Source organism: Hyperolius riggenbachi, chromosome 9, assembly GCF_040937935.1.
Source record: "Hyperolius riggenbachi isolate aHypRig1 chromosome 9, aHypRig1.pri, whole genome shotgun sequence".
Classification (NCBI taxonomy): Eukaryota; Metazoa; Chordata; class Amphibia; order Anura; family Hyperoliidae; genus Hyperolius; species Hyperolius riggenbachi.
Window position 1 is genome coordinate 209,487,420 of NC_090654.1, and position 16,881 is coordinate 209,504,300.

A 16,881-nucleotide genomic window follows, 5' to 3' on the forward strand; every position below is an offset into this window, starting at 1 on the left:
CACAAAGGTCCTGTCTTCTGGCGTGCGCTCTCCATCTGTGTGCATTAGAAGGCCCAGGCAAACTAGACACATGTTGGCCGCCGGCCTGAACGCGGAGACAGCCACCCTGCCGCTAGACCGCGTGGCGGCATCTCCGCTATTCATTACAACTCCCCTCTTAAAGATGAAAAAATCCTGAATGGGCTGTGCTTCACAATCCTCTCAAGGCTGCATTCTATCCTGTTGCTTGAGCACCTTTTTCTACAAATTGTCTTTCCTTCAACTCAACTTTCCATTATTATGCTTGGGACACAGCACTGACCTTTTGTGGCTTTGACTGACTTCTGGCCAACTGTCAAGTCGACAGTCTTCCCTTTGATTGTGTGGCCTACTGAAACAAAGTGAGAAAACCTTAAAGGCTCAGGACACCTTTGCAGATGTGGGGCAATTCGCTGAGTGGAATGAGACTCCGCGAGTCCACAATATTGACTTTTTCTACAATAGTCACATTTTCTGAGATACTGATTTCATTACCTTTAGGCTATAATAAGCAAAATGAAAAGACATAAACACTTGAAATATACCACTCTGTGTATAATTCATGTATTTATGAGATTCAATTTCTGAATTGAATTACTGAAAAAAATAAATTTTAATGATGTTCTAAGTTATTGAGATGCATTAGTTTATCCACAAACATGGGCCTTGTACTGTAGCACAGTTATTAGATTGGGCTTCTCTTAGGGAACAGTTAGTGATCTATCTATCTTATCTATCTATCTGCATTAAAAATAGTAGTAGATTTAATCTGAAAAACACTTAAAAAAAAATCTGTTAGCTCTGCTGACAGACTGCTGCTGCCATCTATATGTGTTCTGTGTTTTCGTATCCATATGCCATGGACGCAGTGGCGTAGCTACAAACCTCTGGGCCCCGATGCGGAATCTGGATGTGGGCCCCCCCCCCCCCCCGGCAACAACAGCCCCCCCTCCCCCGACAACACCCGACGGATGCACACACATATCAAAATCCCTATAGCCAGCTATAGGTACCCCCAGTATAGGTAGTCAGGCATAGGTAAGCCAGTATAGTTGCCCCCGGTATAGGTGAGATAGGCAGGCGCCGCCGGTATAAGTTAGATAGATAGGTGCCCCCAGTACAGGTTAGCTAGGTGGGTGCCTCTAATATAGGTAGCCAGAATAGTTGCCCCCAGCGTAGGTTAGATAGGTAGGTGCCCCCAGTATAGGTTAGTTAGGTAGGTGCCTCCAATATAGGTAGCCAGTTTAGTTGCCACCTGTATAGGCTAGCTAGGTGCCCCCAATACAGGTTAGATAAGTAAGTGCCCCCAGTATAGGTTATATAGGTAGGTGCCCCCAGTATAAATTAGATTAGGTCGGTGCCCCCTAGTATAGGTTAGATTAGGTAGCTGCCCCCCAGTATAGGTTAGATTAGGTAGCTGCCCCCCAGGATAGATTAGGTAGCTGCCCCCAGGATAGATTAGGTAGGTGCCCCCCAGTATAGGTTAGATGAGGTAGCTGCCCCCAGGATAGATTAGGTAGCTTCCCCCCAGGATAGATTAGGTAGCTGCCCCCCAGGATAGATTGGGTAGCTGCCCCCCAGGATAGATTAGATAGCTGCCCCCCAGGATTAGGTTAGAATAGGTAGGTGCCCCCCAGGATAGATTAGGTAGCTGCCCCCCAGGATTAGGTTAGATTAGGTAGCTGCCCCCCAGGATAGATTAGGTAGCTGCCCCCAGGATAGATTAGGTAGGTGCCTCCCAGTATAGGTTAGATTAGGTAGCTGCCCCCCAGAATAGATTAGGTAGCTGCCCCCAGGATAGATTAGGTAGGTGCCCCCCAGTATAGGTTAGATTAGGTAGCTGCCCCCCAGGATTAGGTTAGATTAGGTAGGTGCCCCCCAGGATAGATTAGGTAGCTGCCCCCAGGATAGATTAGGTAGGTGCCCCCCAGTATAGGTTAGATTAGGTAGCTGCCCCCCAGGATTAGGTTAGATTAGGTAGGTGCCCCCCAGGATTAGGTTAGATTAGGTAGGTGCCCCCCAGGATAGATTAGGTAGCTGCCCCCAGGATAGATTAGGTAGGTGCCCCCCAGTATAGGTTAGATTAGGTAGCTGCCCCCCAGGATTAGGTTAGATTAGGTAGGTGCCCCCCAGGATAGATTAGGTAGCTGCCCCCCAGGATAGATTAGGTAGCTGCCCCCCAGGATAGATTAGGTAGCTGCCCCCCAGGATAGATTAGGTAGCTGCCTGTCCCCATAATGGAGGGGGGGCCGCAGCCGCGGGGAGGGCAGCCCGACCTCTCCCTCCCTTCCTCTCCCCGGGGCCCCCCCTCAGATGCAGAGTAAGCGGCTAACGGAAGCGCTATAGGCAGAACTCACCTCCGTCCCTGGTTCCAATCGCCGCTGATCTCCTCTCTGGCTGGCTCTGCATAGATGCTTACACACGCAGCTTCCTGTTTAGCCGGAAGCTGCGTGTGTAAGCATCTATGCAGAGCCAGCCAGAGAGGAGATCAGCGGCGAGTGGAACGCAGGGAGGTGAGTTCTGCCTATAGCGCTTCCGTTAGCCGCTTACTCTGCATCTGAGGGGGGGGGGCCCGGGGAGAGGAAGGGAGGAAGAGGTCGGGCTGCCCTCCCCGCGGCTGCGGCTCCCTCCTACCAGCGCGAACGGGCGCATGGCCCTGCAAACGGAGATGGGCCCCCCGGGCCCCTCCCCCGCCTCCTCAGGAGCCGGGCCCGGTCGCCAAGGCGACCGCTGCGACCACGGGCCCTACGCCCTTGCATGGACGTCTAAAGGCATTTAAGTACAAAACTACCTCCACCTGCAGCAGACGCCTATAGCCATTTTTGTTATAGCTAGTATATCTACCCCAGTATAGTCAGTATAGATGCCTCAGTATAGCCAGTATATCTGCCCCAGTATAGCCAGTATAGATACCTCAGTATAGCCAGTATATCTGCCCCAGTATAGCTAGTATAGATGCCTTAGTACAGCCAGTATATCTGCCCCAGTATAGCCAGTATAGATGCCTCAGTATAGCCAGTATATCTGCCCCAGTATAGCCAGTATAGATGCCTTAGTATAGCCAGTATATCTGCCCCAGTATAGCTAGTATATATGCCCCAGTATAGCTAGTATATATGCCCCAGTATAGCCAGTATAGATGCCTCAGTATAGTTAGTATATCTGCCCCAGTAAAGCTAGTATATCTACCCCAGTATAGCCAGTATATCTGCCCCAGTATAGCTAGTATATCTTTCCCAGTATAGCTAGTATATCTGCCCCAGTATAGCTAGTATATATGCCCCAGTATAGCCAGTATATATGCCTCAGTATAGTTAGTATATCTGCCCCAGTATAGATGCCTCAGTATAGTTAGTATATCTGCCCCAGTATAGCTAGTATATCTGCCCCAGTATAGCTAGTATATATGCCCCAGTATAGCCAGTATATATGCCTCAGTATAGTTAGTATATCTGCCCCAGTATAGATGCCTCAGTATAGTTAGTATATCTGCCCCAGTATAGCTAGTATATCTGCCCCAGTATAGCTAGTATATCTGCCCCAGTATAGATGCCCTTAATATAGCTAGTATATCTGCCCCAGTATAGCCAGTATAGATGCCTCAGTATAGTTAGTATATCTGCCCCAGTATAGCTAGTATATCTGCCCCAGTATAGCTAGTATATCTGCCCCAGTATAGATGCCCTTAGTATAGCTAGTATATCTGCCCCAGTATAGCTAGTATATCTGCCCCAGTATAGATGCCCTTAGTATAGCTAGTATATCTGCCCCAGTATAGCCAGTATAGATGCCTCAGTATAGTTAGTATATCTGCCCCAGTATAGACAGTATATCTGCCCCAGTATAGCTAGTATATATGCCCCAGTATAGTCAGTATAGATGCCTCAGTATAGCCAGTATATCTACCCCAGTATAGCTAGTATATATGCCCCAGTATAGCCAGTATAGATGCCTCAATATACTTAGTATATCTGCCCCAGTATAGCTAGTATAGCTGCATGCGGCTGCCGCTGTGTTACCTTAGCTGGCGGCCGCTTCCTCTTTACATATCTTGGTCAGCTCAGCCCCTCTACTTCAATCCCGTCTTTTCTCATAGCAGCGCGTCTCCCGGCTGCTGTGAAGAGGCAGAAGCAGGAGAGCAGCTTCCTATAACGGCAATGCGTATCGCCGTTACCATGGGAACCGCTGCCCAGCTTCCTGCCTCTTAACAGCATCCGGGAGATGCGCTGCTGTGAGAGAAGACGCGATTGAAGGAGAGGGGCTGAGCTGACCAAGATATATAAAGAGGAAGCGGTCGCCAGCTAAGGTAACACAGCGGCGGCCGCGGGGGGAGGGGGCGAGAGGACAAACCCACGGCTCACGGACCAGCAGTGGGCCGCGGACCGGGGGTTGGGGACCCCTGTTAGCCCATTAGCTGCTTCAAATCATTTTTTTTGTTTGAAAGCTGCTGGTGCTAGTGGGTGGCAGTTATATATTTTCCTATTTCGGGTGGCTTCACTTCCTCCAGCAGCGGCTCTGAACTTCTGACAGGTCTTCTAGGTCCCAATCGCATGATTTGGCATGTGATCAGGATCCAGGAGACCATGTCAGCTTCACAACGGCACCTGGTGGTGGAAAAGGGATGATGGAAGAGATGGGAGAATTTCTTCCACCACCGGGTTGTGCTATAACACTAACATGGTCTTCTGGATCCCATCAGATGTCATCATGTGATTGGAACCGAGAAGACATGTCGGGATTACATCACCGCCGCGGTAGAGGAAGAAGAACCAATCCAGCCATCTGAACAGGTAACCATAAAAGCTCCCTGCCGCACACTCTGCATTAGGGTTGCAACAGTATTATATTCCAGGTATGATAACGGTCTAAAAAATACCACGGTATGACAGTGTTATGGTATACAGTATTATACAATTATTTGGACCCGCCCCCCCCCCCTACATTAAATAATGTGTCCCCACCCCAGTGCGGGGTGCCCTGCTCCCTTGGCATACATATGATTATGCAGCTGGGAGATTTGGGGCGCCGGGTAAAACTGTAAAAAGGTTCACCCTGCTACTGCAAAAGTCCTGGTGGCGTTAGAGATAGGTGTAGCCAGTAATAGGTGGCCGCAGCATAGGTAGCCAGGGATCGGAGTAGCCAGTAGTAGGTGACCGCAGCATAGGTAGCCAGGGATAGGTGTAGCCAGTAGTAGGTGACCGCAGCATAGGTAGGCAGGGATAGGTGTAGCCAGGATAGGTGCCCGCAGTATAGAGAGCTGGGGGGGATGGGGACGCTGCGGCGGGGGTACAAATACTCACTTGCCGCGGGTCTTGCACGCGTGTACTAGCTTAATTCTTCTTCCTGTTCTTGCGTTCCATCTCCTTGTAACCGCACCCCGGGGGCGCTGTTTCGGGGAAATGGGCCGCAAGAACAGAAAGGAGGAAGAAGTCAGTACAAGCTTGCAGGACCCGCTGTTGTTCGTGCGCCCGCCTCTACATCACCCAACCCCTGAAAACCGGTGAAACGTGATTGTGCATGGTATGATTACCATGCACAATCAAACCACGGTATACTGCAGGAATCCTACTCTGCATACCCTGCCGAGCCTGCCAGTGGCGTAGCTAGAAACCTCTGGGCCCCGATGCGGAATCTGGATGTGAGCCCCCCCCCGGCAACAACAGCCCCCCCGGCAACAACAGCCCCCCCCCCCCGGCGACAACAGCCCCCCACTCCCCCGGCAACACCCGACGCACACACATATCCGAATCCCTATAGCCAGCTATAGGTCCCCCCAGTATAGGTAGCAAGGCATAGGTAAGCCAGTATAGTTGCCCCCGGTATAGGTTAGCCAGGTAGGTGCCTCCAGCATAGGTAGCCAGTATAGTTGCCAGCATAGTTTAGATGGGTAGGTGCCCCCAGTATAGGTTAGTTAGGTAGGTGCCTCCAATATAGGTAGCCAGTATAGTTGCCACCTGTATAGGCTAGCTAGGTGCCCCCAATACAGGTTAGATAAGTAAGTGCCCCCAGTATAGGTTAGATAGGTAGGTGCCCCCCAGTATAGGTTAGATGAGGTAGGTGCCCCCCAGTATAGGTTAGATTAGGTAGCTGCCCCCCAGTATAGGTTAGATAGGTAGGTGCCCCCCAGTATAGGTTAGATTAGGTAGGTGCCCTCCAGTATAAGGTTAGATTAGGTAGGTGCCCCCCAGTATAAGGTTAGATTAGGTAGGTGCCCCGCACTATAGGTTAGATTAGGTAGGTGCCCCCCAGTATAGGTTAGATTAGGTAGCTGCCCCTAGTATAGGTTATATTAGGTAGCTGCCCCCCAGGATAGATTAGGTAGCTGCCCCCCAGGATAGATTAGGTAGCTGCCCCCCAGGATAGATTAGGTAGCTGCCACCCCCAGGATAGATTAGGTAGCTGCCCCCCCCCCAGGATAGATTAGGTAGCTGCCCCCCAGGATAGATTAGGTAGCTGCCCCCCAGGATAGATTAGGTAGCTGCCACCCCCAGGATAGATTAGGTAGCTGCCCCCCCCCAGGATAGATTAGGTAGCTGCCCCCCCAGGATAGATCAGGTAGCTGCCCCCCCCAGGATAGATTAGGTAGGTAGCTGCCCCCCCCCCCCGGATAGGTTAGGTAGGTAGCTGCCCCCCGAGGATAGATTAGGTAGGTAGCTGCCCCCCCCCCCCAGGAAAGATTAGGTAGGTAGCTGCCCCCCCAGGATAGATTAGGTCAGTAGCTGCCCCCCCCCAGGAAAGATTAGGTAGGTAGCTGCCCCCCCCCCCCCCAGGATAGATTAGGTAGGTAGCTGCCCTCGCTTTGCCCCCACATAATGGAGGGGGGAGACGGAGCCGCGGGGAGGACAGCCCGACCTCTCCCTCCCTTTCTCTCCCCGGGTCCCCCCCCCCCCTCAGATGCAGAGTGAGCGCGCACGGAAGCGCTGTAGGCAGAACTCACCTCCGTCCCTGGTTCCAATCGCCGCTGGTCTCCTCCCGCTCTGCATAGATGCTGTTACACACGCAGCTTCCTGTTTAGCCGGAAGCAGCGTGTGTAACATCATCTATGCAGCGAGGAGATCAGCGGCGAGTGGAACGCAGGGAGGTGAGGTTCTGCCTTCAGTGCTTCCGTGAGCGTCACTCTGCATCTGAGGGGGGGGGGGGGGCCGGGGAGAGGAAGGGAGGGAGAGGTCGGGCTGCCCTCCCTGCGGCTGCGGCTCCCCCCCTCCATTACAGCGCCCCCCTCCCAATAGCGCGCACGGGCCGCACGGCCCTCCACACGAACATGGGCCCCCCGGGCCCCTCCCCTGCCTCTTTAGGAGCCGGGCCCGGTCGCCAAGGCGACCGTTGCGACCCCGGTCCCTACGCCACTGGAGCCTGCCAGGCTGGGGAAAGCATGCTTCCCCAGTGTCAGGAAAAATTCTGCCCTGTAGCCAAATAAAGTTTTTTTTACTTTATTTGGAGCTAAAGGGTGAAACCCGGCACTCTGAAATCACAGGCAATCTCGGTAGCAAGGCCTGCATAATTCATAAACTGAGTAGGAATGTCTCATTGTTTCGACAAGCATATGCGCTACCCTAGGCCACTTCCCTTTGTACTAAGACCAAATTGCACTCCTACTAGGTATCCTAAAACACAAAGCCTCTATATATTTGCTGCATACTACCCCTCCTCTTGTTTCCCCCTCCCCATTCCCTTTAGATTGTAAGCTCGCAAGGGCAGGGCTCTCTCCCCCTTTTGTGTCTTGATAACCATTATACATTTTCTTCATCATGTTAATTTTATCACTGTCATTACCAATTCTATAATTTGTATTTTGTATCATTCTTTGTATTTTGTCACTAATTATGTATCTTGTATATTGGTGTACACCATTGTCTGTATTATTATGTACCCCATGTTTGTTTCGTACTTTGTACAGTGCCACGGAATATGTTGGCGCTTTATAAATCAATAATAATAATAATAATAATTGCTTCACACATCACACTAACTGCTTTCACAACAAATGTGTAGAAGTTGCCTAAGATCCCCGCCAAATGTTACTGCTGCTTGCAAAAATAATTATGTAACCAGGAACTGCTGGGCCTTCTGTGTTGTGGGCCACCATAGCAGTATCAATCACCTGGTCTGCAGCAGCCAGCATCAGGCCATGCACAGCTGAAGCCCTGATTGGCCACTGTTCAGTTGCTGTTCAGTTGCAGACCTGACATCCAAGTCAGCAGTATTTTCTGCACGATTTATTTGCATCTGCATTCTGATAAAAATGCAGCATCTGTGCTGAGATGCATTTACTTTGGAACAGATATAGTAAATTTAGCTTATCCATAACCTACTCTGACATCACAAGTCTCTGTCTTTATGATTACACAAATAAGGAAATGTTTTTACTGTGCTTCAGAACCTTCCAAAACGAATGAATGAGGACATGGATGCAACATTATGATTTTTAACACATACCGCCATAGAGATCCATACCGCATTAGTAGTATTCATGTCTTTGGCCCCGTTCACATCACAAACGCGGACGGGCACGCACGCGGAACGCAACGCGTACGAACGCACGCCATCCGCGTTTGTGTGCGTTGCGTGGCTGATCCCATCACTGAAAAGGGAATGTGACAGCCGCGCGTTTTTACAAAAAATGCGTGCAGCATGCGTTCCCGGACCGCACAGGTCCGGAACGCATGCAGTGTGAACATCAGACATTGCACTCTATGCAATGTCTGATGTCGTGCGTGTCGGCCACCTGCACGCGTTTCCAAAACGCGGCTGGAAACGCGTGCAGTGTGAACGGGGCCTTAATGAGTTAAAATGAGCAACTAGCTATTTTATTCATTCACAGCTAAAATTGGTAACAACTCCTATCTCAGAATGGCGCTTGTATTTATTTTCTCCACCTTGTCACAGGAGTTATGTGACATGCTTTGAAAACTACTTAGGTTGTTTTCCTCGTGAATGTAAATAATTTACAGAGGGAACCCAGGCTTTGTGTACAGTTCTAGAAATTTGCAGCCGCAGGGTTTTTATGTGTTGGTACTTTGGTGATTGATTTTTGTCCTAAGCTCAGCAGTCTCTTTCTGAGAATGTGATCTGTGTAGTAGGTAGAGGAGGCTGCCATGAATCTCATTAAGAAGGAGCTTACCTGGCCAGAATCTTGCATTCAGATATGACCCGCACCCAGGCTATTGATTGTGTTCCAGGCGCTAGCCCAATGGATAGGCAGTCATAATAATATTCCAGCATATCGCAGTGCATCACAGATCTGCAGAGCGGAACAGAATGATTTCACAGCTAGGATGTGCCAGACGCCAGGGCATGCTTGCAACTTGCAAACATTTTGTTCAAATTACTGAAGTCGCAGCCGAAGCTTATTTATAAATACTCTCACTACAGTCTAATTAATGCATTTCATTCAAAATATATTTGTCATTCTAAGAACACTATTTCTGCCAGCATACAAGCAGTTTGAGCTACTGTAAGTGAATATTAGTGATAGTTTTAATTATAACATAATTGGAAATTTATTATAAAATAAGGCTAAAACCTTCTTGTGTAAATAACGTTACATGACTATCTTTTTATCTATCTATCCATCCATCTATTTATCTATATACTATAATTTATATGTGTGTATGTGTTGTATGTACACTGCACTGGGTATCCCTGTATATGTTTAACTCTATAGGCATGTGATGTATCAGTGTGAGGTCTGGGAGTGTGACTGTACTGCTGGCTGGCAGTGAGGGGGTTGACAGTCTGCAGTGCAGTAGAGTTAGTGCACGGTAGCTCGGCTCCCTATATGGCTGTGGATTAGCTGTATGCTAATATTGCTAGGAGATGAGTTGCACAGCACGCTGAGCTGCCAGTGGAGGCAAGCAGAGTCTTAGCAGAGCTGACTCCTCAAGAGCCATGGCTGAAGGGGGCGAAGTGGAGGATGAGATTCAATTCCTCCGCACTGTAAGTACTGCTTTCATTCCAAGTCACGTCGGTTTATGCTAGCATCTCCTCTGTGGTGGATATGCTGCATGTTGTATTGTCACTGATGTGGACTGCAAGCAGCGTTGCCAGCTCTATCTCTTTCTTCAGCATGTTGTATCATAATACAGCATGCAGAAGAGAGAGGATACAGTTGGCAGTTCTTTTTCACCGATTTGCCTTGTTTGGGTATACAGGGTACCATCTATTCTGCAGAGAGACAAATGTATCCCACCAGCCTCGGAACCAAGCCCTTTCTGTCCTGGGCTGTTACGTGATAAGCTTACATAGAAACTTTGCTGTGTTGTTTTTGACGCTAGCTCAGCCGAGTGGAGCACTGCGGACAAATTCCGAGGACTAGCCGTTTGTTGTATCTTCTTATTCCCAAGTGCTGAATTCTTATTTTGCTGGTTGTGTCTGGAGGAGAGCACAGCATGCAGTTTCATGTAGCAGGTGCTGCTCCTACCGGTGTCAGATAGTTTGGCTGCAGATGAGGGAACCCTGTCTAATAATATCTAATATCCACACCGCACAAGGCACATGACCTTTCCTCAAGACTCTAAGGAATCTTTTTTTTTTTTTTCTTTCTTCCCTCTCTCTCTCTCTCTCTCTCTCTCTCTCCCTCTTCCCTTGCCTTGTAAAGGACTCATTTGGTTTGAGAGGCAACATTTGTAATTATCAGTCAAGATAATTAGTCACGGCTGCCAGTTTTTTTTGTAGATGAGCTCTGTTCACATGGCGTTGTATAACTGCCCATTTCTCTGTATCGCTAGTGGAAGGGACTGCTTCTGCACAAAGATGTGTCTGCAGCTCTGCAGAGCGCTTTCCCTTCTTCTCCAGGCACACACATCATGTCACAGCAGGGCATTGTTATAGATAATGTCCTTAACCCCTGCCTGGAAGGAGAAATTGGCTTCCTGCAAGTGTTCAGAAGCAGGTCTCTAACTGGGCTCTACAGAGGAGCTCCTTCAGTTATGTTTTATAGGCCAGTTGGGTGGCTTTATGGTTCCCTGTGAAGACTGTTGTATGATATGAGCTGCATCTCCTGTTCTCTCATAGCAGTTCCTGTGTCATATGCACCCACATGGCTCTTATTACCACAGATCCTGCCTGTCATCTATCACAGCTGTGTACATCTCCAAGCCACAAATCCTTTTTTTACGCGATATGCAAGCTTTAGGATTTAAACATGATACAAGGGATCTTCATACTGAATACCTGCAAATTCTCTCTCATGCCGTAGTCTTACGGAGAGTATTTTATTGTAATGTACCAGCCATAGCCATTTCAATAGGATACCAAGCAAGCCTATCATGCTTGAGCAGTAGGGGGAGGGCAGGCATTGCATTTGCCAGGATAGGACAGGCTGGTATGTATGGATAGTTACACACTGCAGTAAAAACACAGGTCTGGGTTCTGTAGTTATTGTGAAGAGAAAATGTAGTTTATTCATGAGGTGATAAGCTTTGTGTGCTGGAAATGCTGTTCTATTACAGCATATGCAACATTTGTAGGGAAAATATGGCAAATTTTAAATGTGTAAGATGATTTTCTTAACCACATAAATATATACCCCAAGCATCTGACCGTACTGGATATTTCACTGACCTGTGCAATTTGGAAGAAAGCGAGAGTTGGGCTTTAATAAATGTGTAAATGCTGGGACATCAGCTGGTCATATACACCAGGATATGATTGCTTCAGAGCAATGGAACCTCTGAGAGATTGACTTTTCTCCTGAGATAGCCATGCATTATTCAGTGCACAATCTGACACCTCTATACGTAGTGCAGTGCGGGATGACATCTGCCTATCTCTGCCAAATTTAGGTCCAGTACAGTAGTATGTACAGTGTGCTGTGTACAGTAATGTAGGCCAGGGCCGCCATCAGAAATTTTGGGGCCCCTCACAAATCATCAGTCCGGGCCCCCCCCAACGAGGTGCAAGTGTCCGAATGGACGCGTTGCAAGCCTCAATATCGAGCACTTCCTCCTTCAAGCCGGAAGGAGAAAGTGCTCCATCATTTTTTTAGAACCTCCCAGTTTTATTTTCTGTTTGAAAAAGCTAAAAAAGTAGGTTTAATGCTATTGTCTCATATGGTAATGATTCAGCTTTTCCCATAGTCTCGCAGTTAGCAATCATGTGACCCCCAACAAGACAAATTCAGCAATCATGAGGCCCCCAACAAACCATGAGGCCCCCAACAAGACAAATTCAGCCATCATGAGGCCCCCAACCAGACAAATTCAGCAATCATGAGGCCCCCAACAAGACAAATTCAGCAATCGTGAGACCCCCAACAAGACAATTTCAGCAATCATGAGGCCCCCAACAAATCATGAGGCCCCCAACAAATCATGAGGCCCCCAACAAGTAAACATTCAATCATTAGGCCCCCAACAAGACAAATTCAGCAGTCATGAGGCACATAGACAGACAGCATTTCACATAAATAGGCAGAATGCCCCCTTATTATGGTAGACACCTCTCACCTGGATTCTGACAGGGACCCCCAGGTTAGGTAGTGAGTGACATGGAGCCCTTTTAGGTAGTGAGTGAGTGACAGGGAGCCCCTTTAGGTAGTGAGTGAGTGACAGGGAGCCCCTTTAGGGAGTGAGTGCCAGGGAGCCCCTTTAGGTAGTGTGTGAGTGACAGGGAGCCCCTTTAGGCAGTGAGTGAGTGCCAGGGAGCCCCTTTAGCTAGTGAGTGAGTGACAGGGAGCCCCTTTAGCTAGTGAGTGAGTGACAGGGAGCCCCTTTAGGGAGTGAGTGACAGGGAGGCCCTTTAGGGAGTGAGTGAGTGACAGGGAGGCCCTTTAAGTAGTGAGTGAGTGACAGGGAGCCCCTTTAGCTAGTGAGTGAGTGACAGGGAGGCCCTTTAGGGAGTGAGTGAGTGACAGGGAGGCCCTTTAAGTAGTGAGTAAGTGACAGGGAACCCCTTTAGGGAGTGAGTGAGTGACAGGGAGCCCCTTTAGGCAGTGAGTGAGTGCTAGGGAGCCCCTTTAGGCAGTGAGTGAGTGACAGGGAGCCCCTTTAGGCAGTGAGTGAGTGACAGGGAGCCCCTTTAGGCAGTGAGTGAGTGACAGGGAGCCCCTTTAGGGAGTGAGTGAGTGACAGGGAGCCCCTTTAGGGAGTGAGTGAGTGACAGTGAGGCCCTTTAGGTAGTGAGTGAGTGCCAGGGAGCCCCTTTGGGTAGTGAGCGAGTGCCAGGGAGCCCCTTTAGGTAGTGTGTGAGTGACAGGGAGCCCCTTTAGGCAGTGAGTGAGTGACAGGGAGCCCCTTTAGGGAGTGAGTGACAGTGAGGCCCTTTAGGTAGTGAGTGAGTGCCAGGGAGCCCCTTTGGGTAGTGAGCGAGTGCCAGGGAGCCCCTTTAGGTAGTGTGTGAGTGACAGGGAGCCCCTTTAGGCAGTGAGTGAGTGACAGGGAGCCCCTTTAGGGAGTGAGTGAGTGACAGTGAGGCCCTTTAGGTAGTGAGTGAGTGCCAGGGAGCCCCTTTGGGTAGTGAGCGAGTGCCAGGGAGCCCCTTTAGGTAGTGTGTGAGTGACAGGGAGCCCCTTTAGGCAGTGAGTGAGTGAGTGACAGGGAGCCCCTTTAGGCAGTGAGTGAGTGCCAGGGAGCCCCTTTAGCTAGTGAGTGAGTGACAGGGAGGCCCTTTAGGGAGTGAGTGAGTGACAGGGAGGCCCTTTAGGGAGTGAGTGAGTGACAGGGAGCCCCTTTAGGGAGTGAGTGAGTGACAGGGAGGCCCTTTAGGGAGTGAGTGAGTGAGTGACAGGGAGCCCCTTTAGGGAGTGAGTGAGTGAGTGACAGGGAGGCCCTTTAGGGAGTGAGTGAGTGACAGGGAGCCCCTTTAGGGAGTGAGTGAGTGACAGGGAGGCCCTTTAGGGAGTGAGTGACAGGGAGGCCCTTTAGTGAGTGAGTGACAGGGAGGCCCTTTAGCTAGTGAGCGAGTGACAGGGAGGCCCTTTAGTGAGTGAGTGACAGGGAGGCCCTTTAGCTAGTGAGCGAGTGACAGGGAGGCCCTTTAGTGAGTGAGTGACAGGGAGGCCCTTTAGTGAGTGAGTGACAGGGAGGCCCTTTAGTGAGTGAGTGACAGGGAGGCCCTTTAGCTAGTGAGCGAGTGACAGGGAGGCCCTTTAGTGAGTGAGTGACAGGGAGGCCCTTTAGTGAGTGAGTGACAGGGAGGCCCTTTAGCTAGTGAGCGAGTGACAGGGAGGCCCTTTAGTGAGTGAGTGACAGGGAGGCCCTTTAGCTAGTGAGCGAGTGACAGGGAGCGCCCCCTCAGCCGCCGCCGCTTTCCCTACCTTGCCAGCGTCAGACCTCAAGATCAGCGGCGACCCGACCAGAGCGGGCGCTGGACGCACCCGCTCTATATGCGGAAGTTACGTCACTTCCGCATATCAGTGCGGGCGCTGGGTCCTAGCGCCCGCACTATTGTCGCCGCCTGATCGGGGTCTGACGCGGCGGAGGCAGCGGCGGAGGCAGCGGCTAGAGGGATGGAGGGAAGGAGCAGCGGCCAGGCGGGGGTTGAGCGGCGGCCGGGCGGCACCCGCCAGGTCCGCGGCGGGGATGGGGCCCCCCTACAGGCCCGGGGCCCGTGACGGGAGTCACGGATGTCCCCCCCTGATGGCGGGCCTGATGTAGGCTGACATTTTCTGCTATACCTACATTAATCTTCCTAAGCTCCCTGCTGCAATTATTTCTTATCTTTATATGGTGACATTGCACAAGCTTCCAGTGTTTTTTTTTTTATGTTTGGCAATTGTAGTTTTTCTGAAGTTTCATCGATAAATATTTAGCTTCTTGGGAAAAAAGAGGTTGATGTACTAATATCATTCTAATCCACTCATCTTTCAGCAGTCCTTGCTATGTTTTGATCCAGGTTAGGTCTTAAATTGTGTCTCCTAACAGTTGGCAAACACATTTTAGCTTATGTTTGCTGGATCATTTGTATTTTCCAGTGTTTTCCACCTTTCTCCGGTCCTGGTGAATGTTGGTGTATCAGCCCTATAGTCTTGAACTGTACTAGGTCATTTTTACCATTTTAGAGTGGTTCTGCATACATGAACAGGACTGCTGCTCTGCTATTACATTAGGCGGGTACATAGATGCTGACTAAAATTTGAAACAAACAGAGGCATTAGAAAGGAAACAAGTGTCCATTTCTTGGAGGTAACCCTTAACAGTACAAATCTGGAGCAACAACTACTCAGAACCGATAACTTTATTTGCTTGTGAATTAGACTTTAACTAACTCTGAGGCCTGGAACCCACTGAAAAACGCAAACGCAAAACGCAACCGCTAGCGTTTTGTCTGAGCGGTTTGCAAGCGGATTCATGCGTGTTTTGGGTTGTGTTTTGCAACATTGTATTTTTTTCCCCAGCGGGTGCCTAGCGTTTTGCGTTTTTATCCTGATTGGTCCTGTGAATTATTTTTAATTTTGTTACAGTGTGCTGAACCGCAAAACGCTAGCAAAACCGCTCAGTTTAGGTTTTGCTGAGCGTTTCCGCTAGCGGTTCAATACTTTACATTGAAGCGCTAACGCTCCCAAAATGCTGCATGTCCTGCGTTTGCGTTTCTGAGAAACGCAAACGCTCCTGTGGAAGTTGCCCCATCCATTAACATTAGCCCAGCGTTTTGGCAAACTGCTAGCGTATCGCAGTGCTGCCAAAACGCTGCCAAAAGCGCTCCTGTGGGTTCCAGCCCTTATACTACAGCAGCCTTTCTCAACCTTCATACCCTGGAGGAACCCTGCAAATATCTTTTGGATCTCCAGGAACCTCTGCAAACAATTTCTTGATCTCGGGGAACCCCTGCATTTATTTTGCAGGAGGCATGGTCTTTAAATGTAGGTGAGGGTGTTTATTTCACTACCCTCTATTACAGTGCCTCTCATTTAGTACAATTTAGTGCTTATTTTTACAGTATCCCCTATTATAATGTGCTTTATTATACTTTCCCCGCGATGGGGGGAAAAAGCCAGGGAACCCCTGCAGAGTGCTCAAGGAACTGGTTGAGAAAGCCTGTATTACAGCATGGGTTATGGGAAGGGTAGAAAAAAGGACGGGAGGAAAACTTGGAGCCCAATCTGGTGCAGTATTGTAAGTAAAGAGAGCAATGTTCTTCAAGCAAGTAGAGCTGTTATACTCACAAGAGAGTGGATTATGGCGCCGTAAGAGGCAGCCACGGACACACTGGCTCCTGGCAACTTCGAGCTTTTTGCTACTTCTACTACTCTTTTTTTGCTACTTTACTACTTTTTCTGCTACTTTTGCTACTTAGGAACTTCTAGTTTAGTTGTTTGTTTTTTAGTTCGTTTACACTAGATTGGCTGCTAGACAAATAGTATTGAGGAACGGGCCTCTGAACCTCGCAAGCGCCATGCTCCTGCTACCCTGAGGATGACCTGAGGAAGACACAGGGCTACCACCAAAACGAGCGCAAGTGATCGACAGCCCCAGCCCGCCTGACAAACACCTGCCGCTGCTGCCTCGCAGCTCACCCACCCAGGAAGCCTCTCTTAAAACCAGACGTCGGAGACCTGCAGCACAGCTGGTCCGTCACAGGACACTACTGCTTCCCCCCCACAAGCGAGGATCACCGGACAACACAATCACAGCCACTCGGAGCACGATCCGGCCACTGCCCTCCATCCGCACCGCTGCCTATAGGACCTGCAGACCTCCACAGGCTGTTCCCTACCATCGCGGCCTGAGGCACTGCTTCCGCCCCGCTCTCCGCTCGCTGCCCCTGGCTGTCCTCCTCCGCTGCCCGTAGGACCTGCAGACCTCCCACATCGCAGCCTGAGGTACTAGCTTCTAGCCCGACTGTCCTCCGCTGCCACCCGCAGCTCTACAGCTGCCCATAGGGCCCGCAGACCTCCCGCAGGCTGTCCCCCACCATCGTGGCCTG

General features: G+C 49.9%; 1 protein-coding gene across 12 annotated transcripts in view; it reads left to right on the top strand.

Annotated features, from left to right (window-relative positions):
• Positions 1-16,881, top strand: part of RYR3 (ryanodine receptor 3) — a 1,134,733-nt gene that overhangs the window by 142,957 nt on the left and 974,895 nt on the right. For 9 of the 12 annotated variants that reach the window (XM_068253930.1, XM_068253931.1, XM_068253933.1 and 6 more), the window contains exon 2: positions 4,718-4,808. The exons of 2 other annotated variants lie outside the window; for them this stretch is intronic. In XM_068253930.1, coding sequence (XP_068110031.1) covers positions 4,718-4,808 — 91 coding nt within the window. Of the gene's footprint in view, positions 1-4,717; positions 4,809-9,877; positions 9,955-16,881 lie in introns of those variants that run through there. One more of the 12 variants, XM_068253940.1, reaches the window with a different exon arrangement.